Source organism: Falco biarmicus, chromosome 1 (assembly GCF_023638135.1).
Source record: "Falco biarmicus isolate bFalBia1 chromosome 1, bFalBia1.pri, whole genome shotgun sequence".
Lineage (NCBI taxonomy): Eukaryota > Metazoa > Chordata > Aves > Falconiformes > Falconidae > Falco > Falco biarmicus.
Window position 1 is genome coordinate 27,678,176 of NC_079288.1, and position 23,789 is coordinate 27,701,964.

General features: G+C 53.2%; 1 protein-coding gene across 1 annotated transcript in view; it reads left to right on the forward strand.

The window, feature by feature from the left end:
* MYO18B (myosin XVIIIB) overlaps positions 1 to 23,789 on the forward strand; it is a 74,255-nt gene that overhangs the window by 26,936 nt on the left and 23,530 nt on the right. The window contains exons 20-36 of the mRNA XM_056323604.1: positions 988 to 1,053; positions 2,786 to 2,914; positions 3,223 to 3,366; positions 4,580 to 4,669; positions 6,410 to 6,529; positions 6,654 to 6,762; positions 7,360 to 7,484; positions 8,791 to 8,945; positions 10,082 to 10,205; positions 10,905 to 11,105; positions 11,247 to 11,357; positions 13,304 to 13,408; positions 16,473 to 16,619; positions 19,988 to 20,101; positions 21,330 to 21,413; positions 22,488 to 22,625; positions 23,402 to 23,587. Coding sequence (XP_056179579.1) covers positions 988 to 1,053; positions 2,786 to 2,914; positions 3,223 to 3,366; positions 4,580 to 4,669; positions 6,410 to 6,529; positions 6,654 to 6,762; positions 7,360 to 7,484; positions 8,791 to 8,945; positions 10,082 to 10,205; positions 10,905 to 11,105; positions 11,247 to 11,357; positions 13,304 to 13,408; positions 16,473 to 16,619; positions 19,988 to 20,101; positions 21,330 to 21,413; positions 22,488 to 22,625; positions 23,402 to 23,587 — 2,148 coding nt within the window. The remainder of the gene's footprint in view (positions 1 to 987; positions 1,054 to 2,785; positions 2,915 to 3,222; positions 3,367 to 4,579; positions 4,670 to 6,409; positions 6,530 to 6,653; positions 6,763 to 7,359; positions 7,485 to 8,790; positions 8,946 to 10,081; positions 10,206 to 10,904; positions 11,106 to 11,246; positions 11,358 to 13,303; positions 13,409 to 16,472; positions 16,620 to 19,987; positions 20,102 to 21,329; positions 21,414 to 22,487; positions 22,626 to 23,401; positions 23,588 to 23,789) is intronic.

Genomic DNA, 23,789 nt, shown 5'->3' on the forward strand with positions numbered 1-23,789 from the left:
CGGGGCACAGCCGCGGTGCTGGTGCTTCCTCACCTCTGGCACATGGGTTCATGCACCGTGGTGGTCCATACCGCCGTGCACTGACATGCTCCATCCCCACCTCGCCCTGGTGCATGCACAGCTGCAGGTGAGGGCTAGGGGTGCAGTTCTGCTGCAGCAAGGTGCTCCCAGGGCTGTGATGAAATATTTTGTGCACGGGTTTGTCCTTCATAGAGGAGATGCATGAGGCCGCCAAAGCCTCATGTTGTATGCTGTGAAGTATTAGTGGAGGATTTTTGTTGCAATTTCTGTAGCCCTGGGGCTTTCAAATCACTCCAGATGACATTTGCTGCGCCGGGGAAATGTATGATGTTACTGGCTGTTATGTTCGCATGTTGGTCCAAAGCTCAGAGTAATTGAGTCCAGGCTTCTCCTACGGCTCAGGACTAATCTCCTGGTTGCCTCCCCGTGAGGGCTCAGCTCTGCACTGGCAAGCTTGTGGGGGAACTCGGTGCTTTCCCCCCTGCTTTTGGCTCTACAGGCTGAGCTGCTGCCAAGCTGGGCAGGAGGGGAGCACTGAGGGCTCACAGCTGCACAGCACAGCTGGGGACCCTGGCTGGACAGTGCCAGGACAGGCTCTTACCTTCCCCTGAGTAACGTCCTTCCATACCTGCCCTATGCATCGGGGTCCTTCCAGACCAAGGGTGGCAGCAAAAGGGGGAAAATCTTGCACGCAGCAGCAGATCTCTGCTCCCCAACTTGCCAAAAGCCTCCAGGGCAGAAAGCCCTTCTCGCACTGGGAGGTGAGGCTGGGGCAGCTGCTCTGGAGGCTGCTCTCGGGCTGGGTAGGTGTACCTTTCCATGGGGAGGCAGAAATGAAAGCACACCAGGATGCACCCTTTACTGGGTGTCTATAAGGACTAGGGGTCCCTGTACCTCATTTCAGCAGGTTCATACCAGGGTATAAATGTTTTGTGAGCAATTGCATGATGTGCTGCTTCTCCACAGGCTATAGAGGAGCTCTTCCAGGTGCTGGATCTGGAGAAGAAGAGCATTGCCATAGGACGCAGCCAGGTATGACCACTTTGGTCTCTGCTTCCCCATTGCTTTCGGTGCCTAAGGGTACAGCCAGCCCCCACTGGGCACTGCCAGCTGCCCAAAGCTCCCCAAACTGGAGAGAGAGCCCCTCCTCTGCTGCTCCCTGAGGTTCCCAGGTGGGCTGGGAAGCCAAGCCTCACTGAAAATCAAAGCAGAAGGCTCCTAATGCACATTTGAAAGCACTAGCTTGGGTAAACTGTGTACCTAATTATTAAAATCTGGCCCCTTGTTGCATCTAAGTTCCTAATTACCTTTGATGTCTCATGACAATAAATGGAGCTTGAGCAGCTGATGGTTTTGGTGGGCTAGGGTAACACTGCTAGGCTGGGCAGCTGCAGATGCAAGAATTGTCACAGCAACAACATTTGAACTTAAATGTGATAATCTCAAAGAAAATTTAATTTTGCATGTGTGCTTGCCTTCAGCTCTCAGAGTCTATAAAGAAAGAATTTGTGAAATGGTTCTGTGGAACAAAATAACTTTCTTTTATCCTGCAGAGTGCAGTTTGCAATTATCTCTTCTATGAAACCCTTGTACTTAATCAATAGCATGATAGCAGCTCTAGCCACATCTTGTTATAGAGGAGTTAGTTTTGCCATTGCTTTGAGCATTGATTTTGTACTAGCTTCTAAAACTCCCTAGTTTGTGAAGTTAATACCGGCATTAATGAGACAATCAAATAGGTGGTGGAGCAATCATAGCATTATCTCAAGAAAGTGAGTTTCCTTGGAATTGTTCTTTGATTCAATTTGGCATCTTTAAAATGCAGCTCTTTAAGTGTACCACCGGCTTCACAAGCGTAATTCAGTTTTTATTAAAGCTGTATTATGCAAATGGTGTACAATAATATGGAGCGATTGGTCCCATATCCCGAGAACTTCATCAGGCAATGACCAAGAGATATCTTACACTCTGACAGGTCGATACTGAGCTAAATTCAATGGCATCAGCAAGTCTATATAATTTATGAGGTCTTTCTGACAAGTTCACTTAAAGAAAATTATGTAGTTGTGGTTTTTTTTCCTATTGTAAACTGGCATCTTTGTCGTTATCTGTATGTACACTGTCAGGAATGCCGTAGCCCTCGCAGTGGGTGGGAAATGGGCAGTGGCCCCAGGGAAGGGTTTTAAGGACTTGCATCTTTTAACAGTTGATGCCTATGTCGAAAGGGAGGAGTGAGAGGAGTCAGGGACAAAGAGCAAATGCCAGCATGCATGAGGTGTGAGGGCTGGATCCCAAAGGGCACTCAGCACCCTCGTCCTCAGGGAGTCAGTGGCACCTGGGCAGCCCTGTACACCCTGTTTTGGTGATGCCCAGGGACAGGAGATGTAAGGGTGGGTTGAAGATGCTCTCCGGGATGTGCAGCCATCCTGCTGCTGGGCTTGTGGATGGGACGGACACAGCTCCCTCTTGCTGTCCCATGAGTGTCCCCAGGCTGGCTGGTGCCAGGCTGCCTTGGGTACCTTCATGACATGGGGCAGACTGGCACATTGTGCGTTCGGCCACATTTGCTGAAGCCCCCTTCCAGCCTGGCATCTCGGGCTGATGCAGGGGTCACGCTCGGTGGTCTCAGCTGGTCCAAGGACCTTTGGTCTCCTGCAGGTCTCAGGGGAGGCTGCCAGGTGTTAGGCAGAAATACATCCTGCTGACTGCGGGCAGGCTTCAGACCCTGTCCTCGGGATGTGTAACCTCTCTTGCTTGCTGTCAGGTTTTCCTGAAACCGGGGGTCATCTCCAGGCTGGAGAAGCAACGTGACAAGCTGATCGCCCAGAAGGTGATCCTGCTCCAGGCTGCTTGCAAGGGCTTCCTCAGCCGTCAGAAGTTCAAGAGGTTGAAGGTATCCATCCTGTGGGGTGTGGATACCCTGTGCCCACTTCAGCAGGGGCTCAGGCTGCTGCAGAGGGTCAGCACTGCTGTAATACAGCACAGAGCATCCAAATTGCAGCACTTCTGAGCAGAGAAGGCTGCTTCTTTAAAGGGTACCCCCCTTGCCCTGCCCCTTGGGCAGCCATGAGATGCCATCCCCTGTGGTGCAGCGCTCCTCCACCACCTCATCCCTCTCCAGCCCGGCACCCCAGCCTGGTTCTTCCTGGTGGGCTTGGTCATGGCTGGGTGAGGGGCACTAACAGTTGTGTCTCCCTGCAGATCCAGCGCCTCGCCATCCGCTGCATCCAGAAGAACCTGGTGGTCTTCCAGGTGGTCAGGCACTGGCCTTGGTGGCAGCTGCTGAGCCGTGTGCGTCCCTTGCTCAGCATTAACCTTGCGGAGGAACAACTTCGTGCAAAAGAAGTATGCACCAAGCGACGGGACGGGATGGGACAGGATGGGACAGGACGGGAGGGGATGGGATGGGAAGGGATGCTTTAGGGGCTCTGCCTGGTGGGTTGGTCAAATTGGAAGTCACTTTTGCCAGGGAAGAGATGTTATTCTGACCATCCAGAAGTCATCATCTGTTCTTAGCACTGTGGTTTTTGCTCTGAGTAATGTGTTTTGCAGAGCTGTGGAGTGGAGAAATAACTCTCCTTCTTCCTTAGAGGGACTATAACAAAGGCAGCATGTCCCTGCAGCTGAAGCCCCATCCCAGGACCATGGCTGCCCTGCTGCCCTCCCCATGCTCCCCGCGAGCTCGCTGGGGCTGGGTCCGCTGAGCTGAGCCCCTTGGGGTGGGTATCCCACATCGGTCTGTGGGGTAATAGATGATGGGCAGCCAAACACATCCTTGACACAGGACACTCTGCTCCATACTGTTACCAGAGCTGTACTGGCTTCCATCTGCACTGCCACTGGTGATGTGAGACATAAATGGTCATTTGCTGACCTGGGAAGGGGCACCCTCTGCCCCTTTGCACCATCCGAGACCTGTGCTAAATTCTTAGTCCGTCTTCCCTGGCATCCTGCTCCTCCTCTTGCCTTAGTGAGGTTTTAACAAGACGTTTTCAGGCTGGATCAGATGAAATAAAAGCTGCGAAAGTTTCTGTTTCTCTCTCCAAACCCACCTGGGATCTATCAGACCCCATCAACCGTTAACCTCTGTTTTTATCACGACTCTGCATGTTCTGCTTCTGCTCATTGTTGGACATCAAAGCAGCACAAGACTGCACCGAGCAGCTCTTTCTGCCGTTACAGTCAAGCTGCCTGAAAAAGAATCACAGAAAACAATGTGCCTTTGCAACCACTCTGTGATAGCCTGCCAGGGCCCCAGGAATGCTCCATGAGCAAAATTCAGACGTTTGGCTGTTCATCCCAGGCTTTTGAGGTTTGCTTCTTTCTCATAAAATGTGCTCTGTGAGCACACCAAAGCTGACATTCCCTCCAATGAAATTCATGTCAGGAGCTGTAGTCCTGGCAATTTGCGGTGAGCAGCCTTCAAAGTTGCCTGGTAAATTTTATTAATAAGGCAGTTATGTCTCTCCCACTTATTTTTAACAGAAAACAAGATTTTTGTAAATAAACTGAGGATGCTGGAGCTTTCCATATGTGGTTTTTTTGCAATCTTCCCTAGGAGGAGCTGGCGGCGCTGAGAAGGAAGTTGGAAAAATCTGAGCAGGCATGCAGCGAGCTCAGGCAGACTGCAGAGAAGCTGGAGAGCAAGGTAGAGCCCCCCAAAAAGCCTCTGCTGCAGCCTCACTTGGTTGAGTTAGAAATTAAGCCATTGGGGATATATATGGCCACCAATTACATTTCAGCAGGAGGAGCTGTGATCAGCAGAGCGTTGGGCAGGGCAGAGTGACCACAGCAGAGGCGGTTCTCTATGCAGGACCCAGACAGGCTGCGGTGCCCACCTGTAGCACGGAGAACCAGCATCACTGCAGGCTCCGTGCTGGGTGGGATCCTGTGTGCCAGAGCAACAGGTCCCCCCAAGGTCTGCACCTGGAAAGCAGCCTGGACGCCTTGGGAATGGGCCATTCCCACTCCCACAGGGCAAAGCTCATGTCCCCTCCAGCAAGGACAGATGTCACCTCATGCTGCCACCAGCACGGCTTACAAGACTGCAAAGCGGCAACGCGAATGTCATCCCCTCTGCTGACAGAAGGGTATAATTAGAAAGGGAAAATACACACAGATGTATCATGTTCTCATTACGCGCGCAGGACTGCAGGCTCGCCGACCTGTGCAGACACCAGAAGTGACTTAGTTTAATTGCATGACTGCTAATACCCAGGGGATGGCTCGCCAGAGAGGTGTCCTGCACATCCCCAGGCTCTGAGCGTGACCCTGTCATGCATGGTGCTCAGGAGTGGCAGCTCCTGGGACAGCTGATCAGCTGCTCTGCTGTGCGCGTCAGAAGGGACTTGGAGGCATGTTGGGGAGCACACGCATCCCCAGCTAGCCACTGGGCCTGTGCAGGTTCCCCTCTCAGAGGCACAGGCTCCTGTGCAATTGCAGCTAGGGTTTTGTTAAGCACCGGGAGGAGGAGCAGCTCCCAAATTTGCTAGAAATACCCTGGGTCTACCCAGCTCTCCAGGCTGCGGCACCTACCCCTTGCAAGAGGTGGCTGAGCTGTGGCCTGGGTGCAACGCTGCAGCCCTGGCTATTGGTGCCAACAGCCCCGAGGGCCAGGGACCTCCTTCTTGATGGGAAGTGGCTAAAGATGACTTAGCTTAAGCTCCTTGTTAAAAATGAAATCACACCCACGAGGCTGGGATTGCTGAGCAAGGCTAATGCCTCAGGACAGACCTAGAAAAATGCTGGTTCCCCAGGGAAAGTAAACCTATGGAGTTTACCTTTTAACCTTTACTGAGTTAAAATTGCTGGACTCCCTAAGGAGTTTGTGTAACGTGCCTGCAAAATGTGAAGTGCCTTAAAATGCTGCCAGATGGAGGAAAAGGAGCATTGGAAGCCTGTGTGTTCCTGCTGGCCCTGCTGCATCTGCAGTCTCTTACTTCACTGGCTGAGTGGGATGGACTGTGTTCACCTCTGCTTTGGTGAAAGTGGAATTCATTCTCTGGATTAATAATTCCTGCCTTCATTCATCTGCTTGTTGCTTTAAATGAAATTTAATGTTAATCAACTACAACAATGGAGAAATCTGATGAACCCTGCCTGCAGCTCACTGCAGGCAGCACAGTGCAGGCAGCGGGCAGCTGCCCTGCCACAGGCAGCTGTGTGAGGGGTGCACAGCAGCGGCTGCTCATTGCTGGGCACTGCCAGTGGGAGTCTAAGTTCCCACTGGTGACACTGGTCAGTGATGGCGTGTACTTACACGTCGCCTAAGCACAGGTGGCTGCCAAATGAGATCAGTCAGAACACTCGTGTCGATGCAGGATGGCCAGTCCCCCCCAAGCTGGCATGCACAGTGATGCCCAGACTGACTCCCAGCTGCCCCCCCCAGATCATCGATCTGACGATGGAGCTGTCGGATGAGCGGTACAAGGGCGACATCGCCTGCCAGGTGCTGGATGGGGAGCGGGCAGAGAGGCAGCGGGGCACCCGTGAGCTGCAGGAGCTGCAGGTAGGAGAGCCCGGAGCCATCGGGCTGTGCCAGTGGCAATGCCACCCTCTTGGCACAGCCTTGCTGGACCCAAGTGCCCTGGAGCCGGGTAGATCTGCTTCTTTCCTTCCCTGGGTTTCCCCAGAGCAAACATGACCAAGTGCAGAAGAAACTGGAGTCGGTGGAAAAGCAACTGGAAGAGGCCCAGCAGCTGGTTCAGTTGCATGAGATGAAGATAAGTGGCTCTGGAGGAGGTAGGGGCATCCCTCTGGGGGCAATGCATGCTCTGGGCACCCAGCCTGACCTGCAGGGCCAGCAAGGCTGCCCTAGCAGGAGAGCAAAGCCTCTTGCAATGGGCAGAGGTTTGCCCCCCCTGCCGAAGCAGTTCTGCTACCCCAGCCCCTGGTCACGTCAGAGTGTTTTTGGCACCCCATCATTCTGCATTACTTGTCCAGCTCTTGCACAGGGCTGGGGATGCAGGCAGGCATTCTGCTTAAGGGCGCTGCTGGCACTGCCTGGCACCCCTGGCAGCACAGGGTGTGTTTGAAACATGTTTTGGAGTGATGAGGAGGCTGCTGAGACACAAGTGGGGTGGGATAGGACAGGACAAGATGGGATGGGATGAGATGAGCGTGCACGCTTTGTCTAAGGCAGGGGTACATGTGCTGTGTGAGCTGGGGCAGCCCTGGGTGCACAAAGCAGAGCTGCACCCTACGAGCTCAGCGCTGGCGTTCATGCCATACAGGGGCTGTGGTGCCATTGTGCATTTCCCCACCCAACCCCGGCATGGCTGCTCGGGCTGGTCAGGCCTGAGCACCCACCAGTGCCCCCGGTTCTCTCTCTGTTCACAGAGGACGAGTGGCAAGTGCGTTTTGACTGCGCGCAGACGGAAATTGCTTTCCTGCGCAAGCGGCTGGTGCAGCTGGAGGAGCGGCTGGAGTCTGAGCTGGGCACCCGGACGGGGCTAGAGCAAAAGGCAAGTGCTGCCAGCCCTGGCCGTGGGATGGGGGACAGGGACTCCCCAGGGTCACGCTGTGGAGTGGGGCTGGTTATCCTCTCCCTTCTCCCAGGGCAGGCAAAGCTTTACAGGGCTGAGGCTTAGAAATGCAGTCACTTGCTGCTGATGCTCTCACTGACCGGGGAAACCAGCTGTTTTCTGCTGGTTTGAGAATGAATACCCAAAAGCTGCCTCCAAGCTTAAAAAGTCACTTGTGCACCAGAACGTGGCAAAATTCAACCTTGGTCAAGTGTGAGCACAAATGAGCACAGGGTGGGAAGCTGTGGGGTGGGGAGGTGCTCAGTGGTGGGTCTTGGGGCTGATCTGGCTTTTGGATACTGGACAGGGTTGTGCTTGCACTATCTGTCATGCAAAGAGCTGCTAATGTGAAGAGCTGGAGGCTTCCAAGCTTTGTCATGAGGAGGGGAAAAGCCAGTGTGCTTCCCTGCACAGTGTCTGGGATTCAGGTCACTTCCCATGAGGATACAACAAAGAAATGTAGTGATAGGCCAAGGGGAAATGGCTTTAAACTGAAAGAGGGGAGATTTAGATGAGATATCAGGAAGAAATTCTTTACTGCAAGGGTAGTGAGGTGCTGGCCCAGGCTGCCCAGGGCAGCTGTGGGTGCCCCATCCCTGGCTGGGCTCAAGGCCAGGCTGGACGGGGCTGGGAGCAGCCCGGGGGTGTCCCTACCTGTGGCAGGGGGGTTTGGAACTTCATGGTCTTTACGGCCCCTTCCAACCCAAACCATTCCATGATTTTATGATTCTATGAAATGAATATTATTCATGGTACATTAAAAAATAATAAAAGCAGCCCAATCTTAGGAGCTTGGGTAAAGCAAAACAGCCCATTTGCTTCCAGATAGTTGGGAATTACAGGCTTCATTAATGCAAGATTTTGCTTATTTAAACTCATTTCTTAATGACTCCATTGTCTGGCTGGTGAGAACACTGCGTGTCTCTCTGTCCCAAATACAATATAAATCCTTGGGGGATCCATTTCATTTGGTCCAGGCGTTACCTTTTGCAGAGAAACGGGGTCAATCATCAGCCCCTGGGCAGCTTTGCTACTCAGCAGGAGGGATGGGATGCTGCAGGCCCACAGGAGGGTGCCTGGAGTGTGAGGGGTCAGGACACCTAAATTTGTCCTTATTTGGTGAAAGATCTCCGGGTGAAGCATCCCCTGGTACTGGAGGGGGGCTGAGCCCCACACGAGAGGGGCAGCTGTGGGGTGCATATGCCATAGGGTCCCTCCGCCACCCCACCACTGCCTCTGCCCGCAGCTCAGCGAGGTGCAGGCAGCATGTGAAGCAGCCAAGAAGGTGTCCCAGCAGCTGCGGCGGCGGTGCAGGAGGCTGGCCTGCGAGCTGGAGGATGCGCGGGTGCTCTCCGAGAGTCAGCAGAGCCGCAGCCATGAGCTGGAGAAGAGGCAGAAGAAGTAAGGCTGGCGGGAACGTGTGGAAGGGCTGGGGCTGCTGGAGCAGGAGGGTGGGGAACAGGGATGATTGGGGTGCCTTCAGTTGAGGAGTTCCTGGAAGGGTTGCTATTTTTGCCTACTTTGACTGCTGGAGGTTGCATCAAGCTGGGAGGTTATTTTTACATCCCGTTGCTGTGTGATGGAACACGCTTCCATAAGAGAAATCACTCCCAACGCAACGTTCAGTGCCATCGCAGGGAGGGCTGCCTGGGGCTTGGAGAGCATGTGTCTGGCTCCCGTGTCACTGGGTGCGGGGCACCCTTGTGCTGGGCCATTCCTGGCTTCCCTGTGCCCTTTGTGTAGAAATGTCCATGCTGGGGGCGCTGCTGGCAAACCGGGCATCTGGTGTGGAGGAGAGGAGCCCAAGGAATGACCCCCAGTGTCTTATTGTTGCTGTTTGGTACCCATGAAGGAAATAGGGTTTCTGCCCAAAAATTGGATGCCAGGTGCCAGGACTAAGCAGGCACAGAAAACATGAGAAATCGCCTATCACTTTCTTTATAACTTCTTTTAATTTACACTTCATTGACAGTGCCCCTTGCTTGCCTGAGCTGAGACATTGACTGTGGGCTGGGGCTTGGCCTGACCCAGAGATATGAAGGTGCTGAGAAGTTCCCAGGACTATTGCTTTGAAGCAACAACGCTTCCTAAGCTGAAACCAAACCCTCAGTGCAGCAGAGTCCCAGCCAGCCATGGGGATGGAGCTGCCCATGGGGGGGAAGGGGGGGCAGAGGGCTGCTGCCCACACACAGGCACGTTTCGGGCTGTTTTGGCTCTGTAGCAGCTGGTTACAGTGGGGTTTTGCCCTCTGCTCTCGGTGACCACCTGTGTGCACATCGCTGCTGCTCCACACCATCCACTTCCTGTGGCTGGCACCTGTGTGGAGTAATTAGGGATTCACAAAATAACGACAACACTTTGCAGACACTTTTTTGTCTTCTCAGAAGCACTTGGAAAGTCCAGTGCCAGGAGAAGTGGCTTGCTGCCGGCCAAGGCTGCCTCCCTGCCTGCCTTGGCACAGCTCCCCCAGCCAGGAGGCAGCTGTGCCACCATCACAGACTCATTCCGGAGAGGTAACGCGTGTTTTCCCCCTCCAGATTTGACCTGCAGTTAGCTCAGGCCCTGGGGGAGTCTGCCTTTGAGAAAAGCCTCCGTGAAAAAGTGTCACAGGAGAACACCAGCATCCGATGGGAGATGGGCAAACTTCAGCAGAGCTTAGAGGTAAGAGGAAATTATCTCACTTTGTTGCATTATACCCAGTTTGGGGAGCAGCTCTCAGAGCAAAACCAATATCTTTGCAATTATAGCAGAGGCAATCGGGCAACTTGATTCCAATTTCTTTTAGTGCAGCTCTAGGATATGCTTGATGTATTTAAATAATATTATCCTCTGCCAGAAGAAAGACTATCACTTTTTACAAGTGATACTCATCCTGTGGTTTAGCTAATTAGGCCCACCCTCATTTTTACTGCATTTATGCTCTTCCTCATGCCTCTGCCCTCAAGAAACTGCAGGTCTGTGCTGCCGTGGGATGGTGCTGCACCAGCCACCTGCCAGCTCCCCCCCCAGCAAGCAGGGGCATGGTGTGCCGGGTCTGGGGGGGAAGCCACAAGGTTGCTGCCACCCACGCCAAGCAGTGGGGCCTCCTGGGACCCAGCAGGTGGGACAGCTCATGGGAGGAGGAGGGCAAGGTCAGGAGCAAGTGAGCAAACCCGAGAAGGAAAGGATTCCTCGGGGCTCACAGTGGTGATGGGGCTGCTGGTTCAGGGAGGGGGCTGACCGCTGCCTGCTGCTGCTCCAGGGTGTTTCTGATGACACAGCTGGAAACGGTCTGGGTTTTAAGAGCAGGGTGTCATGCCAAGCCCCTCTCCTGAGTTTGGGGCTTGGCTGCTGACCTCCTGCTCTGCCCCTACCGAGCAGCAGAAGGAGGCGGAGGTGGCCAGCCTGGTGCAGCGTGTGACTGTGTTGGCCGGCCGGGTGCAAGAGCTCAGCACCCCCAGCGCCCTGGATGCCCGTGCCGTGCCTGCGCTCAGGAAGCAGCTCTGGGACCTGGAGGCTAGCGCTGCAGAGCAGCGGAAAGAGCTGGAGCGGCAAACAGCTGCCGTCGATCACCTGGAGCAGGTAGCGTGGCACCCACCCAGAGGGGGCTGTGTGTGCCAGGGATGTTTATCTCCACACGGGCATGCCAAACCCACATCAACACCCTCTTCATCCCCCCGGGGTTGTGTGCAGCCGCTATGTAAGCATCTTTGGGTCTTTCAGCTCCACCAGAGGCTGGAGCTGGAGATAGAGCGGATGAAGCAGATCCACCAGAAGGAGCTGGAGGACAAGGACGAGGAGCTGGAGGATGTGCGGCAGTCCTGCCAGAGGAGGGTAGGTTGGGACTGCTGGGAGGATGATGCTGGAAGCTTCCCCCAAGCTCCCCTAGCCACAGTGCAGAGGAGCCATTCCCAGGGGTCCTCCCTCCCCAGGGAGTGGTGGGGTGGGTGGGTACTGGCTTTCCCACCACCAGCCCAGCATGAGCTCTGGTTGTAGCCCTAGGGTGAAAAATCAGGGTCTGGGTCAGGCATGAGTCCCTGCCACGCTGGAGGGGCTGTCAGGGGTGGTGCACAAGAGCCATGTGCAATGCAGCATACAGGCATGCTGCTCCTGGTAACGCCAGCATTATGCCAAGGACATCAAGTCCAGCCATCCCAGGCTTCGTGTTTGGTGATACTGAATGGAAAATAACATTTCAACAAGGCCCTGAGATTGGTGGCATGCAAACATGAATTCCAATTTCTTCAAAATCTCCGGGGTGTTTGATACAGGGATGCAGGGCTGTGTGGTAGCAGCCAATTCCCATTAGGCCTGGGGCATACCTGGCTGTTGATAGTGAATTAACATTGCTGAGGCTTAATGAAGCAGTCAGTGAGGCTTTGCATATGCTATTTCAGGAAGGCAGGACAAGTGGGAAAGCAAATGAGGCAATCTCTGCTCCTTGTGTTCCTGTCAGCACATAGTCGTACCCTGAGTGGTAAAGCTGTGCATGCCAAGGAGGGCTGCCACCATGCAAACACCACCATTTCCCACCACACTGCCTTCCCACGGTGCTGCCCTTCTGCTGGATGGGGCAGCAACAGCTCAGGACTGCTCTCTTCCCCTCTCTGCTGGCCCATTTTTGCTGAAGCTCTGGGCTGGTTGCAAGGACGCGTTGCTCAGGGCTTCTTCCTGGGATCTTCCCTGCCCTTCTGCACCTCTCTGTCTAATTGCCCTCTGCAGAGAGCAAGGTAGTGCAAGCATCACTGAAGGAGATGCCGTGCCTTGCAGGTGCTCTCAGTCAACATGCTGTCAGTCATCCTTTCTCTCCTTCACCCCGCATGGCCTGAGCATTCTTTTCCAAATGAGTAAATGGCCAAGATGCTTTGGAGAGCAATCGATATGTAGCAGCCTGCTCACATTCTCTTTTTAAACTCTTAGCAGCGGCTGGGGGTGCAGGAGGCAGCTGGGGCAGAGAGGTCTCCAGGGTGCTGTGCCAGGGTTGCAGCCTGGCATGCCTGCTCTTGCAGCCACAGCCGTGCTGCTGCTTGCAAGGGGAGGAGCAGGCTGTGGAGTAGGCTGCTTGTTTCATTAACACATTTCCACCATCACCACCACAGCTGGACTTGCTGGGTGTCTCACAGCTACACGGCAGAGCTCTGTGGTGCTGCCCCGGGTCTGGGTCCCTCCTGCAAACACTTGTCATTGCTGCAGTGTTGCAGGACAATGGTGCTTGAGCAGAGGCAGAGGGATGCAGGCTCCTGCACTCAGTGCTGGCTCTCAGGCTCCTTTTGCTCCCAGCAGCAGTGCAAATCCTGCCTTTACGGCATGCTCTACTAGCGAGGCCACTGTCACCTCTACTGATGGGGAGGTGGACCAAATAGTGTGCTGCTTGCCTGGTTCATGGTCACAGAATGCCTTGAGGAAACCTGAAGGGATTAGAGGTGACTTCTCTTCTAGCTCAGCTGAAGGCCCTGTGTTACTGCTCCAGAGCTGCAGGGACAGGTTCTGGGGACATCTGAGTATGCCTCACAGGCAGAGTGGCTCAAATAGCCCATTGTGTCCCCAAAAGTCATTTAGGTTCCTGGACTGCTTCCCCTTGCTCCTCCTGGCCAGGAGCAGCTGCTTTGCCTGGGGCGTGGGAGGTGCTCCAGGCTGTGGTGATGGGGGGCTTTGGTGCACACCCTCTCCCAGGGACTGCCCGGGTCTCGCTGCAGTGGTGGCTGTGCCCTGCCGGGGCATAGGGCTTTGGCAGGGGTGGCTGGGCTCTGAGCCTGGCTGGGGTTGTCTTTCATGCATAGCTCCGGCAGCTGGAGATGCAGCTGGAACAGGAGTACGAGGAGAAGCAGATGGTGCTGCATGAGAAGCAGGACCTGGAAGGGCTCATCGCCACCCTGTGTGAGCAGGTAAGAGGATGACGCCTGCCCCGGGGCCAGCTCCACTCTCCTTGCTGCTACCTCCTGGCCAGCCAAACTGCTTCGCTGGCCATGCCCTGGCTCAAAACGCTGCTGGAAAAAAAGGGAGTGTGAATGTGTGTGTGTGGGGGCAGGACGACAGCGTGGTTGCTCATGCACATGCAGCTGGCTTTGATGTCCTCTGTCCCTCATCTTTTCCAGACACACCCCACCACCCCCTACCCCGTCAGAGCAGCAGTGTGCTGCAGCAGGCACTGGGTGCCAGGAATGCTTTGGGGCTGCAGGCACCATATAGGAGACAGCTGGTCCCACTAAGGACCCACGGAAGGGAACTGTTCGCTTTTGTACAGGAGAATTATCTAAGCAGGGGGAGTCATCTGCTTTTTGCTGGTATTTTCATGAGAGTCAAACTAACCAGGACTGATGCTGGAGCAGCTCCAACTGCCCAGAAAAGCAGTTTATCAGATTCTGCTCTTTGCAGAGGAATGCTATCACAGACACATTTGTTGAACAAATCCTTTTTCACTCTATAATGTGTCTGTGGCAGTGATTGAAGTGCATGTAATGGGAAAAGCACACACAGCTGCTCCCTGTTAAATTAGAAGGCGAGGGGCTGAATGCAGCCTCATTGAACAGCATTTATCGGCTTGGGAATCACTTAGCATTGCAGAGGAGTCAGGCCCAGAGGCCGTCTCATGCACCAGCTCCTGCTGAAGGAGCTCTGGTGACCAAGCGAGGTCCCACCTGACCCTTCCCTGGGGCCATGGGGCTGCCAGGGCCAAGGATGGCATCAGCCCAGCACTTCAGAGTTGCCATCTTGTTGCCGCTGCACCCCAGGGCTCGCCAGAGCTCAGCCAGGCTGGGTTTGTGCTGATGCCTCCCAAGTGCCTTTGCATGGCCCCCATTGCATTGCAACCCCCACTGCACGCACAGGAGAGGAGGAGCTGATGACCTGGAGTTACAGTAATTAAGCAGCGCATCCTCTGGCCATTGGCACAAGCCGGCTGGATTTCACCATTTCACCAGCCCTAGCAATTGCATGTGTTCATTAAACGGGATGAATGTGGGAGCTTTGCAACACTGAAATGGTGGGCATATTTCAAGTAGACACAAAATGGTCTGACGAGGCTTATCCATAACATCTCCCTGGCTCTTGGCTTACAAAATATTTTGGGAACTGTCAGAATAAATCTGGCTGTATAAAAGCAGCATATTATTATAACTCTCTCTCAGTCCAACATGTCCCTCTTGTTTGGTGGAGGAGAACTGAGATGGATAAGAAGGAAGCAGGAGTGCACAGAGCAAAGCCGGTGGGGCTCTTGAGGAAAGGCACCTTCTCCTTCCTGGGACTGTCCCCAGACGCTGCCCGTGCAGCCCCTGGCCCTCACCAAGGGCAGTCGTGCCTGTGAGGGGCAGGCGAGATGGAACAGCGCATCCAGGCATTGCTGTAGTGTATGTGAGGCACAACCAGAGCCTTGAAAGCAGCTTTGAAATGAAATCCCAGCTTTGTAACTGAAAAAGCACTGGGCTGCAGTGGTGGGAGGCAGGTGTGGCTGCTGCCATATACCTGCTGCTTCCAGCTACAACACAAAACGCATCCTCTGTGGCGGCGGACAGACCCTGAGCTAGGGAAAATGATGCTGAACGGCATCCAAGATACAGTCTGTAGGGATGGCAGGGATAACAGCAAATCTACTCCGCTGCAGTGTTGTTCTAAATGCCATCTGATTTACAGTGGACAGTGTGCTTCAGAGCAGTTTATTAAAAAGAAGAAAAAAAAAAAAAAAAGCCAAGCCAGAAAACTAACTAAGGAAATGGAGATGCCAACGATTTCTGGTTCAGCAAATGCCAGCCAGCTCTAAACCAGGTTACAAGGTCAAACCTGCACAATTAATTTTAGCCAGTGAGCAGAAAATAGGAGAATGGATTTGAAACAAGAAGAGCCATGGAAAATAGACTAAATGGAAAATGCTCTTAAACTTCAATTAGTCTGAAATCAAGTACTGTAGCCATGTCCCTGTTTATTTGGTGGGTTTCTAATTCTTTTATCCTTGTAACCATGGTTGCTGTCAGCTTGAGGAGGGAGTGTAGATGGGTTTTTTTTAAGGTGCTTCCTTACTAGCCTTGTTTAATAGGCTTCAGAGTGATGTGGTGACACCACACTGCCCAGGGACAAGCCTCCAAAACTCACCCAGCAGTTACTTTCTGCCAGCGCTGCTGGGGATTCATGCATGAGAGACTGCTGCCTCCTGCACCGAAGGCAGCAGCATCGGTTACATCCCTCCACAGCTGACAGGGACTCCAGATGCTTTGCATTAGAGATGTGTAAATAACTCCTAATGAAGCTCTCCTCATCAGTGTTTCGCATGGTTTTCCCTTTCCTCTTTGGGCTGACTTTCCCCTGCCTTTGTCATTCTTTTCCCCAAAGGTTTGTTGTTTTTTTTTTTTTTTCTGGCTTTTTTTCTTTCAAGGAATGGCTTTTGCATTTTCTGTGCCAGCTTTCAGCACAGACGCTGCACGCACATCTTCTGGGTCTGCCGCTCTCTGGCCCTACCCATCGGCCAGGGGTGTCTCCCAGAGGGGTGACAGTGCCCAGTGGCTGCAAGGACGAGTTGCTCTGGTTGTGGGGACCCACAGTGCCTGCCTGTGTCCCCAGCTGTGTGGCTGGGCTGTCCCTCTGGGCACAAGGGTGGTTGCTTGGCAGGCACGAGGCTGATGGAGATGAGGGGGGGAGGCAAATGTTTTCAGAGGAACAGCTTTCTGGTGGGGAAAAATGTGGTGTTTCAGTGGAATCTGCTAGTTTTAACCTTTACAAAATTTATTTTCTTCCTTTCATTTAACTGTTTAATTATTTTCATTTGATAGAAGGACAACAGTAATATTTATACATAGATATTTACTATCTTCTTGCATCGTGACTTCAGCACTACCAAAATTTTTCCCTATTCCCAAATTGTGTGGGGAATGACCTGGGGTGGGAGGGAATGGTCCAACAGAGGTTTTGTGGGGTGAAGCAGGGCAGCAGGGTTCAGGACACCCCTTCTCCCCTCCCCAGATCGGCCATCGCGATTTCGACGTGGAGAAGCGGCTGCGGCGGGATCTGCGGCGGACACGTGCCCTGCTCGCTGACGTGCAGCTGCTGCTGGCAGCCCCTGGGGAGCCCAGTGCCAGCGCCCAGGAGCTGGAGCGGCTGCACAAGCAAGTAGGTACCTTCAGGCAAGCGGGTGTCTCCCTGCCCCTTGGAACATCACCCTTTGTCTTGGCGGAGGGGAAGCTGCAAGAAATATTTACAGATGTCCTGCTTTTAACTGTGTGTGGGATGAGCAGTGGCCCCGTGCTGTCTGAGCATCCCTCTGCCAAGGCCAGGGCGAGACATGCCTCTTGCTCTGATGAGGGTCTCTTTGTAAGGAGCAGTTCTCTGTAATTAAGCCAACAGTGGTTAAGTATTTTTTTTTTGCTCCCCCCCCCCCCCCCCCCCCCCCGCCCTGTTAATTACCTTCTGTTCAGTGCATTTTCTATCTGTCTGATAAGGAGCTCTAGCAGCTCCAGGTTCGGGAGGCGTTGCCATAGGGATGCTGTAAGGCAGGAGCAGGGATGGCAGCGGATTTGCTGTAGTTTAACCTCAGACACCCTGCGTTCACAGCTGGCACTGAGCTACCTGGCGAGTGCCCACCAGGCTGGGGATGGCTTCAGTCCCAGGGTGAGTTCAGGGTCCTGTGGGGTGCCCTGCCACAGGATAGGGGTGGCATGGGGCTGTCCATCCCCAGGATGGCTGTGCACATGGATCCCACAATGCCAAGGACCAGGACTGACCTAACGATGCCAGTCCTCTGAAACTGCTCGGTAATTAATCTGTACTGTACATTTCCCCTGGAAACAAACTAATTGGGAGGCATGAGTGATTCCAGCAACATACATATATAATTGAGATAATAGTTCTGCATAAATAACATCTGTGAGCAGCAGCTGTTCCCACCTGTGCCGAGGGAGAAGGGGAAGGTGAGGTTGGCCTGACATGGCCAGCTGAGTGTCTGTGCCCATGCCTGTACCCACGTCCATGCCTGTGCCACTGACCTGGCCAGCCAGGGCAGTAGATGGCCATGGCTGGGGCAGGCAGTGGGAATGGCCATTTTTAGCACTTGTGCATTCCCTTTTAAATATTATTGAGCTAATGCTGTAATGTTACACTTAACTAATCCCTCAAGTATTTCCCGCATCCTGCTGTGGGGTTGGAGATGATGCACAGCCCCTGCCTTGCTCTTTCCCAGCCCCCAGTGCTCTTAATAGGGCAGAGCCCCATGCTCAGTGCTGGAGCTTGCTGCAGTGGGCTGATGCTGAGGGACCCCTTCCGCATGCTGATCCAAAGGACCAAGCAGCGATGCTGGGATGCTCGCTTTGCCTGGCGAGCATGGCTGTCCCTGTGGTGTCCAGCCCCACATTGTGAGGGGAATAACGCTTTGTTCCCTGAGCAGCCTGGTCCCCGCAGCGAGGCAGGCTCGTGCAGGAGGTTGCTTGCTCTTGCCTGTGGCCGCAGTGCCATGCGGTCCGGCCCCCTCGCAGCTATCTCGGTGGGTAGCCTCTGCCTGGCTGCCTCATCTTTGGAGGCAAACAGAAAGCCTTAATATTGGGGATATTGAGGTTTTGCTATGCCACCAGCACTGAGACTCATCATGCATTAAAAATGCCTCATGATTATTCCATGCCTTAAATTTAAACAATTTCTAATGGCATTCATGACGCCTTTCTCAAAAGCCAATACATCCTACCACCAGCCCACAAACCTCCACAAGAATAAAAACTTTGCTAAAATGTTACATTTCCGTTAATCAAAATCCATATGGCTAGAAGTATAGCATTGTTTCTTAATAAGGCTGAAGCATCCATTTTATGCAGGTATTTAACAGATGGTGTAGCGCCGCAAACTAATATTTTTCAGAAGCTCATACATTATGCATTTTTGCAGGGAATTTCAATTTATTCTTCCCAAATGGGAAAATTCCATTACATGAAGTGAAATGGAAGCTGGTATTTAACAAGAGGTCCTGGAGATGCATTTCTCTCTGATTAAACTCTCTGGAGTTTTAGTGTAATTGTGGCAAGGGAAAGACCAGTCCCAGGCGCTGGTTGTGGACAGCGTTGCTTCTGGAGGAGCCCAAAGCTGGGCAGGTGGAAAAGCTCTGGGCCATAAAACCAGCAGGCAGTCCGACTGGCATCTTTAACACCTCCCAGCAGCTATTCCTTGGGTCGTTCCAGCAATGGCTGTCTGAGCTTTATGCAAAAGCCAAAGGCTATTTTTCAGCTGGAGGAAGGAAAGGGAACACTGCATGTGTCGCTGTGAGAGTGGCTCTGCAGATGTATGAATAGACTGACTAGACAATCCATCAACACAGGCTGAGTTTGGGCACAGGCACATCATTTTAAATAATGTTTTTTCAGGATCTGAACTGCTACATGTCTCTGTGCCAGAGCTTTGTATTTCCCTGAGCAGCTTCTGGCTGGCACTGTAGCTGGAGACCCAGAGATGTTCAGAGTTATTTTTTCCCAATCGTTCCTTGGAATCATTGACTTCAAGGGAAAAACAACTTCCATTTCCTCTGCAGATTAGGCCTGAGGAAGCAAATTACTTGCTCAGCTTTTCCAAGTAGGTCTCAATCACTCCAAACAGTTGAGAAAAATGAGCTGAGGATTGTTCCAGTTATAGTACCTTATAATCCCCCCCTTTTTGAGGGAGAGAGTTAAAAAAAGACAAGTAAACCCTGAGAAAATAGTCTAAAATGCTCAGATTCTTGTCATGGTGTGCAGCAGCTCTCACTGCCCCCAGGAGCTCTGCATCCTCTGCAGGGAAACCAGGACTGGGCATGGGAAATAAGCAGCAAGTGGAGGGGGTAAGTTTTGTTTTTCTTGAAGAAGAGAAACCCAAGTGAGAAGGAACTGGATGTTCAGGTACAGCCTACATGAACTCCTCCCTCCAGGCAGTGTCAGTTTTTGGGATGCTGCTGCATCTTCCAGATGTTTGCAGCCCATTTAAGATCTTTGTAGTCTTAATGGTTGAGCTATAAAAACTGAGAGCAAATTAACATTTATAAATGTGATATTTTATGTGTATTTGCAAATGCAATTTATGCCACATGAAAAGCCCATTTGCAAACTCCGAATCATGAATTGCTCTAATCAGGAATTACATGTAATTCACATAATTTTGCAAATTAATGATCCCAGCTCTACCTCACTCAGCAGTGCCAAGGCAGAGGGAGGATGTGTGGTTCGGGGCTCTTACTTCAGCACTCAGCAGGACAGTCAGGGGTGGTAGGATCCACAGTTAGGTGTGCCAGGAGCTGCTAAAGAAGCCCTGCCTCACCGGCTGGGAAAGGAAAAGTGTTCGCTGTAAACCAGGAGCAGACGGGCTGAAAAGCAGCACAGATTTTAAAAGGTCGAGTTTCCATGTGCGTTAGCAGGGGAAAATGCTCTGGGAGTGAAGTGTAAATAGACGTGGCTGTGCTGCAAGGGGAACAGCATAATCCGCACATGGTTTGTGCTCCTTTAATTATCATCTCCCCCAATTTTTCCCAGTTGGAAGAGAGTGAAGCAAAGTGCGCAGAGGCCCAGAAGTCCCAGCAGACAGCCGCCCTGGAACTGGAGAACTTGCACGCAGAGCTGGAGACCCTCAGCAAAAGCAAGACCCTGGTGCGTTTGTGGAGATGCAGCCAGGGCAGGGGAGGCCGAAGGGCAGCAGTGCAGTCCTACCTCCCTGTGTTTGACAGCAATAATCAGCTTTTTTAGTAAATCATCAAGTATATTTACTAGACCACCCAATCTCTTTGGGAACAGCCCCCGGGGTGGTTTTATGGATAGCTAAAACGATTACAAATGTGCCGCATCCCGTAGTCCCCCTCTGCGATATGCAGTAGCTCCCTTTGCCTCTCCTGGTGCCAGCAACGGGGCTGGATGCTGGCAGCAGCATGGCCCAGAGGGTGCCACGGTCCAGGGTGTGTGTGTGGTGGGTCCTCCATGGGATGCATGAGCCACCAACCCTGAGGGTCCTCCCACAGGTGGACGAGCAGCTGTACCAGCTGCAGCATGAGAGATCTGACCTCCTAAAACGCATCGATGAGGACCAGGAAGACCTGAACGAGCTCATGGCAAAGCACAAGGCTTTGATAGCCCAGGTAGGAGCCAGGGCTGTGGAGGTTGGGCAGCATCCCCCTCCCTGGGAGGGTGCTTGGAAAACCCTGTAGCCTGGCTGAGAGCAAGTGGCAGCCCCCATCGGTATACCCAGGGTGGGGACCCCAGGAAGCAGATGCTGTGAGGAGAGGAAGGGATGGCTCACTGCTCCGGCTCCTGTCACCTTAGTTTTTAATCTTCTTTCAAGAGGTGTCTTGGCTTTAGTTTCAATAGTTGGGAAATCCTGTAGCTTTCCATCTGGATCCTTTTCTAGTCTGTCTTTCACTGTTTTCTCATGCAGAGCTTAAAAACTGCTGACAGACAGCTCTGGGGCTTTCTGTGCAATATCCAGACTAAGGCAGGCTCTCCCAAAGGATTGTACCTGGAGCTGTGGGACTTCAGGGCTCCTGGTGAAGCAGGAGTAGGCTGGTGAGACTGACAATTCACAGTCTGGTGCCCCTTGCAGTGGTGTTATGGAGCCAGGAGTCTATATCTGAAAGGACCCCAAGAACAGAAATTACCTTGACTACATGGTTTCTGTCCTGATCTGCAAATACTTGTTTCAAAAATGAAGAAAGCTGCATTGAGTCAGGAGAATTTAGCTCCTTCAGTCCAGTGCAGGAGCTGCTTGCTGTTTGGGTGGTAGGAGGTGCAGGCACGAGCCAGCCTTCAACACCACACTCCTCATGATGTGTGCCCTCTGCTCTGAGCCCCGGGTCTGCTCCCACCGCTGTGCTTTCTCTTTCCACAGTCGGCAACAGATATCGCTCAGATCCAGGAGCTGCAGATGCAAGTGGAAGATGTGAAGAAAGAAAAGCAGAGCCTTCAGGAGAAGGTAATTTCTCTCCAGCCCGTAGCACCCAGAGCTGAGGAGCAAGAACCACCTCTGACACCTGTGCCGGGTGTGCTGTCGGTGCTAGCCGCAGATGCTGTGTTCTTGTCTGAAATCAGACCCTAAGTCTCACCCTGGTGCTGCACAGTCATTTCTCCTCTGTAACACGGTCAGGTCCCTCTCCTCTCCCTGACACCCTTGAGAGCAGCACAATGCAGAAGACACTGTCTGCCCGCTGCACGCCTGCAGCCCCGGCCCCACGGGTGGGGGTGGGGCTCTGCCAGCCATGACCTTGGCCTGGAGAAAGCTTTCCCTGGCAAGGCTCTTGGGATGGAGAGCCCCCCTTCCCCTCCTTCCTTCCCAAGCTGCTGGTGCCGTGGCTGGGATGGGGCTGACCCCAGGGCAGGTGCCAATGGGTGCTGCACTGCCTTGCCTCTGCGGGTGCACCGACCCTCCTGGAGTGTGTGGATTTAATTTTAAACACATGAGTAATCCCATTAACTTAAGTGCTTTATTGGAGCGTAGCTAAGCTGCCCAGGAATCAGAAGCAGGACTCGCTCCCTCTGAGGCAGAGAGGGTGGTGCTTTAGAGATAGGCCGAGATAAAAGAAGGCAGATTCCCGTAGTTCTAGGTCAAATACAAAATCTGAATCAAACTTGTAGCAGGATCACTAAAAGGGCAGTTTGCTTTGGAGATCTCAGTGTAACAGCTGAAGAAACAACCCAATGCAGGAAGCTTTCCACGCAGGGCTAAACTGTGAGTTTTTATGCCTGCTGTCCTCAAAGAGTTTGTGAGAAGAGAAAAACCAAAAGAGGCTCAGACACGTGTCGTCTTGCCAGCACATTTTTCATTCAAAAATACACGTTTGTGTCTTGCATTTACTGTGCACTATTAACAGCAGCGAATCCTTCAGGAAGCCAAAGGCAATGCTTCTCCATAGTGCCTCAGGGGCCGTGCGGGGTCCTCGGTGCTGCCACACCAAGGCGAGGGCCTGGCGGGGGATCTCGGAAAGGGACCAGGAGGTGTTTGCATGGGTCAGGGGCTGGAGGGGTGCTAATGCAGCCTGTCCTCTCCTAGCTGCAGGCAGCGCAGGCAAGACTGGAGCGCCTGGAGCAGTGCCCAGCTGAGCGCTCCATCGTCAGCCGTCAGGAAGCCCGCATCCGCGACCTGGAGAGCCAGTTGGACTTCCAGGCTGTGCAGATGAAGCGCTTTGAGGTACCACCTCTCATTGCTGGCAGAGGGGATGCAGAGCCCTGGGGAGATGCAGCTTGCTTGCAAAAAGCTGGGTGTAGCAATGCCACTGCCTCAGCTTTGGGGGAAGAAGGACCCAGGAAGGGGTCGAGAGGGACAGGAGAGGCCATATAGTTCATGCCGCTGCTGTTACCTATACATGCTTTATTGAAAGCCGACAGTGAGCCTAGTGCTATAAACACCTGGAGGAATATACAGTCCCTGCGCCTGGGCACAGCGCATGGTGTGTGCTGACTGCACAGCGCATCCATCACAGCACCTTTCTGACAGCATCCCTCTGCTCTGGCATCGTCCAGAAGTCAGGACCTCAATCGCAGTATTTCACTGTTGTCATTAATCAGCACATCTGCTGGTGCCCTGGAATATGTTTTTACTGTCGCTTTTCTCTAAGTCATGCTGCCTGAACAAGCCCAGCCCAGGGGTGAAGGAAAATGCTTTTGTGTCTGCAAAGCAGCAGCTGTCCTGGGGGGAGCCCAGGGGGATGCGCTGTGGCCCTGGGGGGTGGCATCGCCTGTTGTGGGGCACAGGGACGGAACGGGGTCACTGGGGTCCACACCCACTGCAGGCAGCTGCTGCCACTTGTAAGGTCTCAGAGCAATGTTTGATAATGATAATTACAGTGACTGGCTCTGTGGTGTGGGTTGGGGAGGCAGTGCTCTCCGCATTGCTTGATGCTTGTGGAGAGCTTCATGACTCCTCATCTCCATCTCGCTTGCTTCACCTTGCACCTTCCTCCCCAGGTGCTGGTGTTGCGCTTGAGAGACAGCATCATAAAGATGGGCGAGGAGCTGGAGAAGGCGGCAGAGTCAGAGGCGCGGGAGAAGGAGAGCACCAGGTACTACCAGAGGAGGATGGAGGAGATGAAGGCTGACATGGATGAGCTGGTGCAGAGGGAGCTGGAGTCCAGCCGCCGGCGCGTTGAGCTGGTAAGGGGGTGCTGTCCCCATGGGCTTGCGTGGTCTCAGGGCCATGAGGGGGCTTTGCGGCTGCTGCAGGTTACCCCTCCGTAACCTGCAGATTGGCCTGATGGTCCTAGGAAAGTGATGCTTTGTCTGCTCTGTGCTTGGAGGTAGAGATGGCCAATTTGCTGTTAGCTGCTCCCCTCCCCAGGCTGCTCGCCTGCAGCTG